This window comes from Castor canadensis, chromosome 12, assembly GCF_047511655.1.
Source record: "Castor canadensis chromosome 12, mCasCan1.hap1v2, whole genome shotgun sequence".
Lineage (NCBI taxonomy): Eukaryota > Metazoa > Chordata > Mammalia > Rodentia > Castoridae > Castor > Castor canadensis.
This window is the reverse complement of record NC_133397.1, coordinates 112,267,225-112,280,994: the sequence shown is the minus strand read 5'-3', so window position 1 is coordinate 112,280,994 and position 13,770 is coordinate 112,267,225. Positions and strand designations below refer to the sequence as shown.

General features: G+C 43.6%; 1 protein-coding gene across 3 annotated transcripts in view; it reads right to left on the bottom strand.

Annotated features, from left to right (window-relative positions):
• Positions 1–2,252: 2,252 nt before the first annotated feature.
• The window catches only part of Kcnd3 (potassium voltage-gated channel subfamily D member 3), a 205,173-nt gene continuing 193,655 nt past the window's right edge, over positions 2,253–13,770 (bottom strand). For 2 of the 3 annotated variants that reach the window (XM_020177536.2, XM_074050767.1), the window contains exons 4-8: positions 11,306–11,407; positions 10,871–10,960; positions 9,435–9,491; positions 8,070–8,317; positions 2,253–7,404 (exon numbers count right to left, since the gene is read on the bottom strand). In XM_020177536.2, the coding sequence (XP_020033125.1) occupies positions 7,203–7,404; positions 8,070–8,317; positions 9,435–9,491; positions 10,871–10,960; positions 11,306–11,407 (699 nt within the window). In that variant the 3' untranslated portion in view covers positions 2,253–7,202. The remainder of the gene's footprint in view (positions 7,405–8,069; positions 8,318–9,434; positions 9,492–10,870; positions 10,961–11,305; positions 11,408–13,770) is intronic. The other variant, XM_020177537.2, reaches the window with a different exon arrangement.

Here is a 13,770-nt window from a genome sequence, read left to right as displayed (position 1 = left end):
GTTGCCCATTAGTCTTGAAATTAATTGGATTCTCTCTTTAGGTAAGCTGGAGGTGAGCATATGCATACGCTATGAAATGCTAATTGCTTCAATTTCTGTAGACATTTACCAGGAAAATTAGCTACAGGGCTGGGCGTGGTGGTGCACTACTATAATCCCAGCTACTCTGGAGGTTGAGGTCCAAGGCAGGCCTGGGCAAAAGTGTAAGACTATCTGAAAAAACAAAAGCAAAAGGACTGGGGTTGTGGCCTAAGTGGTAGAGCCCTTGTCTAGGAAGAATGAGGCTGTGACCTTCAGTCTCCAGTACCAAAGAAGGAAAAAACTGAATATGGAGGAAGTGGAAGGTGTCTGTTACTATTTGTATGTGACTTACCTGTGTGGGACAGGCCTTTTTTGTTAGGAATTGTCAGTCTTAGGTACATGTCCACATAATCTGTTGGGAACGATCAATATGTTTAAGGTAAATTGAGAACTATGGTGTCATAAAAACCAAAACTTACCGTGTTTAGAGATTCATCTGCTACCCACTTTAAGCCTGCACCCAGCCATTTGACCTCTGATGGTCCAGTTTTCTCATCAATAAAATGAAGCATTGGGGCTGGCGGAGTGGCTCAAGTGGTAGAGCGCCTGCCTAGCAAGTGTGAGATGCTGAGTTCAAACCCCAGTGCCACCAACACATTTAAAAAATGAAGTGTTGTACTGGAATATTTTTAAGGTTCCTTCTAGTTCTAGGATTTGTTATAAGACTCATATAACTAAAGAGAAAATACATTGTGCTTTGGTTTTGAGACAGGGTCTTGCCTTAAAGCCCAGGGTGGCCTCAAACTGTGATCCTCCTGCGTCAGCCTCTTGAGGGCTGGGACTAGAGGTACATGCCCCATGCCTCGCAGGAGAAGACACTCACTAGTCAATGAAAAGGTTGATCAGGTTTATGAATATTGAAGCTTTTATAAACTCAGGTAATTTGGGTGAAAACTGATTATGAATTGGCGAAATGTCTTTTTCAAATACTTTTTAACAGTATACTTTATTCATGTTAAGCTTTAACTTAAGTTAGGCTTTCAGTGTTAACGTGTAGAGAGAGCCTTGGAAAACCCACTTTGGATAATTAGAATACTAATTCTTTCAAGTAATTAAAAGTAATATTTTAAAAATTTCCTAAGCCTTTAAAAACAGGCTTAAAAGGTAAAATTTTACCCCCCAGAATAATAACAATAATTGGACATGAATTATAGTATTTGTGGGTTAACAAGTATGTGATAAGGGAGTAGTTTGAAGTTTTAGGGTATTTTTTTCTCCCATTAAATAAATCTGTGTTAATCTTTAATAATAAAAGTTTTTGATAGTCAAAGCTGACAGTGGAACTCTATCACAAGGTTATTCTACTGTTTTGGCAGGTATCTTTATTGTTTTATATCTCTGAACTAGCACATGTTCTACTGGACATTTAGTGCTTTTTAATGAAAAAGGAATTACCCAGTGCACATCTGGTTTCCAGTTATTTTCTGTCAGATTTGAGCTATGGATCTGTAGTGACACCTAGTGGCTGGTAAGGATGTGAGCATCAATAATAATGAATTTCCCAGCCAACTTCTAGGATCTTAGAGCATCATATGTTTCCCTTAATGCTCCATTTTTGTTACCATTTTCATTGACTGGGATCTGGTGGTGGTGGAGAGATTAAAACATGAATTTGTTGCATAGTTAAACATGAGTGGACCTTCAAAGTATCTAATCCAACCCCCCTCCCCTTTAAGATGAGAAAACAAGGGAAGAATTAATGTGAAGTCATATAAATAAGAGATAGAACCTAACCTTGAGCTGCTATCGCCTGATTACTAAGCTTTCTACCCTACACAGCATTTACTTTTGAGGTTTTTTTTGTAGTTTTACACTTTGGTTTAGAGGAGGTAGCCTCAGCAAAATCAATACTGATACAGAAAAGCAGATTATTTTCCCCTGAATTATATAGGATTAGGGCTCAAAAGAGAGATGTTGACAAATTCAATCCAATGATTTAGCTGTTAAATGTTTATACCTGTTAGACAGTGAACATTCTTTGCTACAGCAGTGAGGCAAGGCCACTTCAGGAAGTCACAGAGGAATTGCTTACACTGAGGGTGGCAGGTTAGATGAGGCCTTCACTCTGTAAGATTCAGTCACTTCTCTAGCAAGGTAGAAATTGTTCTAGTACATGGCAGTACTTTTGGAAGGGAAGTAGAACTGTTATCAAAAGAAACTAGTCATAGTCATTTTAGGGTTTGTGGCACATAGTTTGTTTAATCCAGATTGGATACATCAGGTACAGCAGTGGCACACGACTCAGTACTGTAAATGATATACATGTTTTAACATATGCACTACAGTTTCAAAAGAAGACGACAAGAAACTTAAGAGTTTTTTTTTCATAGAAAGTTTTCACATGTTTATCTTCCTGCAGTTTTGTACAGTATATTTCTTCTTTGCCATTGTGATGTTGGTAAGCAAAGCCCATTTATTATATGAAAATAGAAAAGAACATACTTGATGTTTTTCACGATAACATTAATGGGAGAGTATGACCTCTAAGGAAAACATATTGGAATGTCTGATTATCAAAAATATACCATCCCTCCCACCTCCCAGGTTTGTAAAATAGTCCATTGGTCCAAGGAGTCCCCCAGGACTTGGGTCAGTGCCCTATACTGGTTAGAATGACATCCAGTGTAGTTAAGTAACCTGCTAAGATAAATGTCATTCCCACATTTGATGAGAAAACGTAGAACATCCTGAATAGAAAACAAGACTCGTAAGGAACCCCTTTAGAAAGTCGTTTCATTTTCTGGTAGCCACTTTCTCTTAGTTCTAATGCGCTTCACGATGCTGTTTGGGCTCCAAGTGTCATGGGCCATGACCATGCTTTTCCTTCGTCCAGTCATTTTAAAGTTTTGCAAATGATGAGAATTCATTAGGAAGTCAGAGGGAAAATAAAAGTTGTTCAGGTTCTTGTTACCACAGTTACCATGCCAATCAGTATAGAAGTGGAAAATACTGTCTTAACAGCATCCCTCTGCCTTATCGTTACCTAGTAATTGAAGTGAGGGAGTCTGGATGAGTGGAATCCATTAATAATCTCAAAGTCTTAGCATTAGCTCAATTCCAATCACTACTAAGAAAAAAAAAGGAAAATAAAGTAGGTATCTAATACTGCGTGCGCCTTCCCTACCTGCACTTTACCCAGAAATAACATCTAGAACCGCTGGAAAGACTGCATAAAGTCCTCTGCATGCCCATGTACTGACTTTTTTGTCAATCATGATTATTATTGACCATCCACTTTAATATTTGCTCAAATTCTGTGGTTGTAGACTAGTGTGCTTAACCACTATTGAGACTACCTATTAGTCTTTTGAAAGGGGTTCTGTACAGTCAGTCCTGAGCTTGACACTACTTACGAAAATAGGATGAAGGAGGACCTTTTGGAGAATCTGGTTCTTCAGGGTAGTTCTGCATGGAATGTTTCCCTAAATCACCAACTTTGAAATTGTGGTTGTAAAACTAAAAGCAAGCCTCAGAGTAATGGAGCATAATCTAGAAGAAAATTACCAGGGTGCGACATCTAAAACCTGGATTGATTCATAGTTCTGCCACTAACTTGCCATGTGAACTTGGACAAGTCACTCAGCTTTTTGGTGCCCACTTCTCTCTAAATCAAGGATTTACTAAGGTGACATACCACCATCATACATTGTAGTAAGAAAAGGACAGGTATGCTTTGAAATATTATTCTAGCCTTCTTTCATTGAGAATAGATCGCATTTGATTGAAAAAACTTGACTATTCAAGGGTTCACCTTTTTCTGACAGAATTAATAGTCCATAGCTGGTTCTACCCAGAAAATAGTAGCTTCCAAAATATAGTGTGTATTAGCACAGTCAGGTGATTTCCAAGGGGTGTGTCCAAGTAGCAGTGACATTTATGTAAGGCTATCTCTAATGAAAGCATGGAGTCTTTGATGGGTCTTCTCCAACGTGTTAACTCTGAGAGGCAATGGGGTAGAAAAAGCATTAAACTAATAAGCAAGGGACTTGTGTTTTGGTCCCTGCTGTCTTTAAATGATTACATGATCTTGAGCAAGTCATGCAAATGGCATCAGCTTTCGATAGGGTAAAATGAGTTAGATATTCTTTAATTTCTTCTAGGTCTGTTATACTCCATTCTGTATTTTCATTTGATGATTGAATATAGCCCATTAGGTTTTGGGTTTTTTTTTTTAGCCCCTTCTTCCCCCCAATGCTGAGTGGTACTGAAAGGGAGCGGTAGTTTTAGGAACCTCCTAGTATGTTAAAGTGGCTCATGAACTATGAATCTCAAAAAGTCATTGCATCAGAAAGCTATTGGTCCCCAGAGAACTCTAGATGTCCTGGTTCTTCCATCATAGCCAATGAGTTACATTTATCAAACTGATTCAGCACACTTTGGACCTGTGTTTACTTACAAATACCCTTTAGCAGTGTAGTCTGGCTGTGAGCCATTTTTCTGGATTGATCTCTTTTGGACCAGAAATGAGCTGTGTCTCTTATCCCTGGCTAAGGCTATAATGGGATGGAGATGAAGGAAATGGTCTAATGTTCTTTTAGGAACTGGCGTGATGTGGTCTTTGGAAATGAAGGTGAAGTAACACGAAACATTCAGTTTACCAAGGTCAATTTAAAAAAGAGGGAAATCGTTTGGGACATTATTTTTAAAATACTAATTTTCATAACTACTAATATGCTCTGTGGGCACATTGCAAAAGGACATGTAGATCCTTGGTCGAATCAGTCATTATTCTAACCCTCTAATAATCTGTTCTTAAATGAAGCACAGTTTGCATGTGTATGTGAAAAAGTTCCTTACCCCACCCACGCAGTTCTTAGGATGTATAACTATTAATATATCCTAACTTTGTCCATTACCCATTCTTTCAAGAGAAAGAAAAAGGGCATTGTCATGGACTAAAAAAGTCCTTGTCCTCTAAGTGGAACGCAGCATAGCTCTCTGCCTTCCCTGATGAGATGTGTGTATGAAATAAATGGACTTAAATACTTATTTTTGGATGTATTTAGGTTGGTTTTGTGCATTTGCATATACATGTATTCTTTTGTAGTGGTATGTAATGCTTTTCTACTTTCTTAGACCAAAGCCCAGAGGGCAGGAACTACTCCATTTTCATGATAAGGGGAAATTTTTGAGTCCAGACCCAGAGAAAGGAGTATCAGTGGTCAATGAGAATAAACAAAGTCTATAAAGACTGGAGGCTCTGTCTCCCCTGTCCTCTGCCCACCTTCTAGTTAGGTGCCACTTCCAAACCTTTTGACTTCCTCTTCCCACAGGGTCATTCAAGCTGGGGTCACACCCTGAGGGTGTTTTAGGTTCCTGGCTAGTGAAACTTGTCTAGATGGCTGTGATGGGCAGAGAAATTCTTGGCTTACAGATAACCACCAAGGTATAGAATGGATAAGAAATTCCCAAGGGACTGTTGCATTTCAGAACCCAGGCTACCAAGACTTCAGTAGGATAGTGAGGGCAGGAAAGGGCTTGTCATTGATCCTGAGGCCCACCTGCTCTGCTTTAAGTGACAAAAATGGTTATGAAGATTTCAGAAATGCCATTCCTGGCCCCACAAAGGTGTGCAAATACTTGAACAAATTCTGTTCACATTTTCAAGAAGTAATCTTCACTCCCTCACTAGTATGGGGGTGATCAAGTTCTTCCTCCATTTCAGCTCTCTCCAGCGATCAGGCCTAAAGACACTTCAGCCCTCAAGTCATCTTTCACACCAGGTCAGAATCATCCAGAATCTTTTCTGCTTGCTTCCATGCTTGGAAGCATCCTTCATGAGGCACACAGGCTTAACCTTCCTCCTCCTCCGTGTAGGAGTTGCCTCAGCTGGGAGGTAAGTCAGAAGACTCCTAGTCCCATACCTGTCCTCTCTGGAAGAAACTGTTCATAGGGCCTTTTGGCAGAGCTCCGTATGGGCTTTATGGTGGATCCTGAAAGAAGGGTATATAGCAAGGTGTCACAGTTACTGGCTACAGATATAAGCCTGGGTTCTTCTCTTCACTGGCACATACCAGAGATGACTGCTTCTCAGGAGTTGCTGTTTTCTTTTTCAAGATCCTAGCATCATAAATCAGACCATTGCCCATCTTCCCCAGAAATGGAAACTACAACCATTAGTGGTCCTAATGGAAAGGGAAACATCTTTGTTCATAAGGTAGATGTCCCTCATCCCTAGACTCTCTCCGTTTCCGCTTCAGCCTTTCCTCCTCTGCATTTGCACTCACTCAGACGTAACTCCCAGGCACAAGCCCGTGGTACTTGGCAGTGATGGAGGTTTCACTAGCAGGTCTCAGCATCACAGGATCCATGTAGAGACAGAGTTGGACACAGAGAAACAGCCAGGGGGAAGCAGAGAGGTACAGAGACAAAGGAGACAGGGACGGACAGCGTAAGAGTTGCTGTGCAGTTGCTTGGCAGCTCTGTGCGGGTCAGCTGGCCAGTAAGGGCCCAGACTCAGTTGACCTCACTCACCTGGAGGAATGGAGAGATAACTCAGCAATAACTGACTTTGAGCCTAAAAGCTTTTGCTATAAAAGGAGGAAAAAAAAACAACCTGACAAAATGCATCGTTTTGGTTTAAAATGTGTTGGGTCCATGGAGAAAAACATTTCACAAAATCCGTTGGTGTTTTTGTTTTCCACCTTTTCCCATGAATAAATATTATCCATTAAGAGCCTTGAAAAAGGTGCTTAAATACACAGTGTTATATTTTCTTCCTGTTTTGCGTGACGGCTTGGCCTCTGTGCTGCTCTTGGTCTTACATTTTCCTCACTGGGCTCTCCGGAAACAACTGTTATTTGGTCCGAGGCTCCCCCTCCAGGCCCTATCCTGGCAGACAGCCTATACCCCCCACCAGCCCATACCTACCCTTCCATCCCTTCCTCTGGCCCCAGCGAGATGCAGTACCACAGGGCTGTGTCCACACCAGCAGCAGGAACCTCAGGTACCTTTTGCTGCCTCTTTTTCCTTCCAGGCACAAGTCAAGTCTCAGTGCTAGGGGTGTAATGGGGCAGGCAGAAATAGTGGGAAAAGGGGGAGGGAGTGGCCCAGTGGCCACCCACCAACATGCCAGCCCCTTTCACTCCCCACTACCCCCTCTGGCCCTCTGTCCAGTGGTTTTACAAGGCAGAGACCTTGACAACATTGCTGGCTATGGAAGGAATGTTCGTGTTGGGACCTGGGCTGGCAGGGGGTGGCCGGCTTTCCCCTTCTGGGGTTAGCGCTGGGGGAGTAGGGATGCTGATGATGGCTGTGGTGATCTGGGATGTTTTGCAGTTTGGTCTCAGTCCGTCGTCTGGTTTCAAATTAAGGCTGGAGCGACTGGGATAGAAAAGAGTGAGTTGATGGTGGTTCCTGCTTGCTAGCATCCCAAAGCTTCTTGACGCCCCCCTCCCTTACATTTGTGGCTCATTAAGAACTAGTAGGAGATTTTGGTAGTCCTCTAGCTCTGCCTTTGGTAACCAGCTTGTAATTATCCCTTCTAATTACTATTCTTAAACTATCAACAAATGGTATTTGTAACATTAGACATTTGCTCTTCCTGAATTTTCTGCAACTCATCTGGAGATAGAAGGAAGAGGGTTAAATATAAACAGAAAAGAGAAGGAAAAGTCAGCCTGCGATTCAAAGTTACCCTGGGATAAATCATATATAACATGATTGTGAAATTTACTAATAAAATGATCCGTCCATTCTTTGCACAGAGGCAGGCCATTTTTGTATTATTTTTGAGATTTTTTTTTCTTAATACCTAACCCCATTTTTGGCCTAAGTCTGCTACAGTATCATCCCATAGCTTCTGAAGAACGTAGGGTCACAGAATGAGAAGGAAAGTGGGGGAGGAAGACAGAGGGGATTCATGCATTAGGTAAGTTGAGGGGAAGGGCAACTAGAGGATCTTCAAGGTTCTCCTAATGCTAAGATTATTTAATTCTGGGAATTGAATGACTCAGACCTTTGAGGGTGATGGGATGGAAGTCACCCACCTGGTAGTGAGGGAGGGCTGCTCACTGCCCTGGATGTGGATCGTGCTGAGCTCTTGCATGCTGCGTAGGCGAGTGGCTGGCAGGTTAGAATTGGGGAGGTGTGTGGTCTTCTTACTGCGACGGGAGCAGCAGGTGGTAGTGAGGCCTTGGTGGCTGGACAGTGAAGGACTTCTCGTGGATGGGTAGTTCTGCATTGAGCTCTCCATGCAGTTCTGCTCAAACATCTGCTCATCAATAAACTCATGGTTCTGTGGGAGGCAGAAGGAGAAGTAGGAAAAGGAGGAAGGGAGGAGGAGCATGAGCCCCATTCTTTCTATGGCTGCTTGTCTCTGCTTTGGGCCTTGAAAGACAGGACTCCTAGCTACCTGCATCACACACAAGAATTTGGGAGAGGTGATGTCATCAAATGTGGAAAGAATCATATTGGTAAACCTGGCCGTCAGATTGAAGGGTGGGGACTGAAGATGTTCGTCATGGTATGGTATGCACCCCACCTATAGCTTTGAGCAGAGGGACATAGTGGACATGGGAGGATTTAGTAGCATCACCAGAGCTAGAAGCAAAGATTTCTCTTTGTACAAGATCTGCCAGAGATGGCAGATGGGGAGCCACTGAGTCTGTTTAAGTTAGTCTGTCTTTTCTGGATCCTACAAATCTTGCAGGTGTGACATGAGTCTTTAAATGTGCTGGACTATTCACAGAATTGGGAGAGGATGGGCTCAAATGGTCAGGGATATGCTTTATTTTAATTAAATTTTTGCCTAATTGTGGGATATAGATCCCTAAACGTACCCGGAGGCACAGTAGTCCCTATGTCAAGGGTAAGCGTGGGAAAGGAATGCTAGCAGTCTCCTGACTGTAGGCTATGAGAATGGCACGTAACTGAACTAGGCTAACTGAAAAATGGCTGCTTGGCCAAGGTGACTGAAATTCTATGGCATTAATGTGGTCTGACTAAAGTTGCCAGAGCAAGGAGAAAGTCAAAGGAGAAATACCGTAAGAACAGAGTTTAGAGAAAGACCACCCCGACAGCCAATGTCAGGAGTTCCCAAGGAGCTGAGAAGTGGTACAGAGAGATGTGGCACATGGGCACTCAACAGGAAACTAACATTGGTGCCATGTTCCACTGCCCCCTCCAATCCCCTGGGGAGGTCAAAAGAGGGAATTAGAAAAGCAGTTGGGTAGTTTACACACAAAAAAGCTGAAGCCTGAACTGGCACTGGGTGTGACAGCAGAGTAGGATAAGCCCCAGAAGAATCAACAGCACATGCAAAGAATCAGACCAGGTTTAGGTAAAAAGAGGAGACCCACAGACTCAGAAGGATCAGAGAGAAAAACATCAATTGAATTGTTAAAAAGTTATACCTTGATGGTGGAGGTTCGAACAGATAACAGGGGATCATCCACAAGATAGGACAACCCCTACAGGACAACATGCCAACAGAAGATAAAAACACCATTGATTGTACATTCCAGCATTCCCAGGCCAGTTTTGACATTCAATCAACCCCGGCATTCCACCCTTCGATTTTTGACATTCCATCCCTTGCTCACAGCATTCTGTGAGGTTTGATCCTGCTCAAACCCAACATTCACTCCTCCCATCCCACTATTCCACTCCTGGGCACCTCATCCCCTTAATCCCAATATCCCACTCCCACAATCCAATGTCCCTTCCCTCAAATTCAGCATTCCCCGTCAACGCCAGCATTCCATCTCTCAATTTCAAAATCCCATTTCCCCAATGCCAACATTCCAGTCCTTCAAACCCAGCTCTTTTCACCAATGTTATACATTTCAGTTTTACATTCCACCTGGTACATGCAACTCGGAAAGGGCAGTTGGGTCTGGGCCTTTCCCTTTGGCAAGCTCACTGTCTCTGAGAGAAGTTGTAGACATGCATATATAGTTCTTGATAAATCCTGGAAATAGGGTTTGAGTGCCTTCCCATTACGGAAGTCCTCACTGGGTTCAACTGGCATCCATAGTATCCACATTTGTCTCAGATTAAGAGTCATTTTAGCATCTGGGAGGCCAGGGTATGGAACGTTTGGAATTATAAAGTTCCTTCTTTAGCCTGTAGAGCCCTGACTCTAGGCTCTTTGGAAAGGAAGTTTCTAGAAAAGAACAGGGAAGGGTTTCACTTTAGCTTGTCTACCCTACCGTCTCCCTTCCTTCTATTCCTAGAACTTTTTGCCAAGGGTCCAGGATTGGCCCCACTGCCCTTCCTTTCAGGCTATTGGTAAGGCACGAGCATCATTCCCATTCCAGCTGTGGCACCCTAAGCCACGACTCTTAGCAATAAGCCTTTCAGAATCTGAACTCCCTACAAATTGCAGGGTGAATGGGAGGGGTTGGGACTGATAAATCCTGGCTAGAGAAATATATGCACTGCCTCCTTCATTCACTCTCTCCTGTTCTGAGAGGAAGTAGGCACAAAGGGACCCACAGATTGCATCAACCCAGCCCTAGGGGCAGGACAAAACTGGACACTTCTCTACTTTCCTGCACAAATTCAGCCTGAGTTTTTGAAGGATGATGCCCATCAGAACTGAGATGTGTATAGGCAGAGCCCTTAGCTCTCAGTAATCTGTGTGTTGGGGTGGGGGGCTGATGTAGGGAAGTGTGGTGACCTTGCCCTGCCCCTTAGGCTTTTCTTCCTGGTGTTGGTAGCCCTTGTCACTGCCTTTCAGATCTGAAGGGGACAGATGACTTCTGGCCCAGGGTGAGGAGGCAAGTACAGCTTTAGGAAAGAGCCAGAATCATGGAGGAGACAGGTGGTGGCAATGGGTTGGACTCACAGTGGTCTTTTCCAGGCAGTGCAGCAAGTGGTGGTGTTGGCTCTCGATGAGCGAGGTGCTCTTACTCATGTGCTCCTCTTCTGGGGTGCCCTAGAGAGAGAAAGAAGAGGGACTGAGCGGAAAACTGGGGCTTCTCTCTCTAGTGCCTTCATGTCTCCAGAGAAGCAAGAGGGCACCAAAATACATCTGGATGAGCCAAATTTTAGGGTCAGCATTATACACGCTAGCCTTGGACTGGGAGCCTTTGTCACCAGCTGGTTTAGGTGTAATGGTGATAATCTTGGGAGAGATATGTAGGCAGAGAAACGTTTGGAAATGTGTCTTCCTCAGGGTTCAAACTGGGACTTTAGTGTGGGTGTACTGGTGTCCGTGGAAAGAGAAAACAAGCCCACCCTCCACTATAGCTCCCCCCAGCCAGACCTTCTAGGCGCCTACCGTCAGCTCTAGTGCCTCATTGAGGAGTCCATTGCGCTTGCTGTGCAGGTAGGCATTGGAGCTTCCTGTTTTGGCCACACGGATCCTGGCAAGGCGAGCCTTCTGTGATTGATAGAGATAAGAGGGTGAGGGAAACCAAGATACAAAAAGACAGCAAGCCTGGCAAAGTTAGTGACAGAAGGCTGTCTAGTGAGGCTGGCCTCTCAGGTGATGTCTGACAAAGGGGAGGAGGGTGTTGCTTCTCAACCTCATGCATCACTGGTTAGAGACCCTGGGACTGGATCTGAGACTGGACTTTGTGCAGCTTGGCCATAGTCAGAATTCCTGAGTTGCCCTCACGTTTTCAGCCTGAGTGTTGTCTTTTCAGGAGAAACATCACTTATCCAAGTTCTCTCTCCTCCCAAAGGTTTCATGATCTTTATCTCAGTATCCATCACATAGTGTCATGTGTCTTCAATTGAGTATTTCCTGTCTCTAAATAGACTGCATGGTCACTAAAGGAGAGTACATGCTAGGCTGTCCTGAATCTCCCTGAGGGTCCAATGTGGTTCCCTAAATGCAGTAGGTCCCTAAATAATAGTTAATTATAAGAAAATCAAGTAATGCTTATGTGTTCTTCAGGACTTCTTAATTTTCTCCTAGCGTTTATTACTAAGGTAGAAATTATCTTGCTACTGTTTCCTCTCCTCCAGTACAATGTAAACGCCTTGAGGGCAGGAGTTTTTCTCTGTTTACTGACCTATCTGTAGTAGCTAGAAAAACAGTAGGTCCTCGATCTTTTTTTTTTAAGTGAATGAATGTATTCATGCAGGAATGTGTATATCTAGTATGCTGTACATGGTGGTGGTAATGGTGTAGGTGATCCAGTGTGTGGGAGAGAGAAACTCATTTCCATACACCACTTTGGTTTTAACTAGGGCAACTGAAACTCTCCCCAGGTCCAACCAGAGAAAGCCTTCAGCAGAGTAGGTTCCCTGCAGGAGGGCTGCACGGTATCTTGGTCCAAGTTACAGAAGTGATGGGACAAGCTGGACACATGGCACATGCTGGCTGCTCGTCTTCCTCATGATCATAATCAGTGTCACCAACAAAGAGAGAGGAGTGAGAGGAAAGAGACTTTGGGACTGGAAAGGGGAAAAACAGCTTGAGGTTTGGGCTCTGTACAGCTAGACCCAGGCTCTTGCTATGGAAGCAGAAGAGCCCATGAGGATCACATCCTGGAGCAGAGGGTCCTTCTGCTTTGGGGCATGTCTAATAGGCAATTGCAGCTGGACTCTGAGCAGCAGGGTTCTTAGGAAATTGTGGCAGTTTCAATTTCTTGTCACACTCACCATGTGCCCCCAAAGTATCCTGCTGGGATGGTTTGCCTGTTTAAAGGAAGCTGTAGACTCAGGGGTTCAGTCTGTCACAGAAGCACAAAGGAATACTATATCCCTTGTTTTATGAGAAGTCCTCCATTAGCTAGAATCTCTTTGCAGGGACAATTCAACTCTCTTCCCTGACCTTTAAATATAGGGAAGAGGCCAGGACCTGAACCTGGAAGATATTACTGTAAATCCAAGGGTGGTTACTTCTGTAGATGAAGGGGAGAATGAAAAGGGGAACCTGGGAGAGAAAGGCCAGCAAGTCAGCCCTATCCTCCTCCTCTGAGCAAAGACTATTCATTCAAGGTCTAGGACAATTCTCCCCAGGAACCCTGCTCCAGCCTTCCCCTTGGCTAGATGTTTATATTCAAGTAAGTTCCTCATTGCTTGTGCATGTGGCTATTATTGCTTTGGGTGAGTGCTAGGTGTTGAGAGCTGCATATGGAAATCCAATTGTGCCAAGCTCATTATAGCCTTATATAATCTGATTGTACCACTTACAGCCAGACCTTTCTCATATCTGGGGTCTGTCTTCATTACTTTCTAGAGATGAAAGATTCTCCTGTTCTCCTTTGTGGCACTTCTTTTAATCTTATCTTACCCTGGGCTCTATTAAAGCAACAGATTGTCATATCAAATGCACCATATCGTTTAATCATTTCCCACACAATTTAAAGAGGTTTGCGATGTATTTACAGAACCATATCCAGCATATGAAATTTGGTAGGGGTTTCTGGCTTGACTTTGAGCTCTTGAGGGCCAGTGCCTGTGGCTTATGCACATTTTTAACTCCAGCATCCAGCACTGGGCTCTGTATTGAGTAGGTACTCAAAGCAAGGAAAGGAAGACAATCAAATGTAATTGGTTGGATGTCTCTGTTTATAAAGCCATTGTAAGGGGCCCCATCCTTGTGCGGTTTGGTCTTCACCCTTTTTCATGGCTATTAGGACCATGTGAAAGTTAAAAGAGCTTAGAGATCATCGAGGCTGTTTCAAAGACAAAAAAATGGAGTGTGTAAGAGGAACTGACTTAGCCAGGGCAAGGCAGTAGACTAGCAAGCTTCAGCTCAGGTATTCCAGCTTTCAAGACAAATGCTCCTTC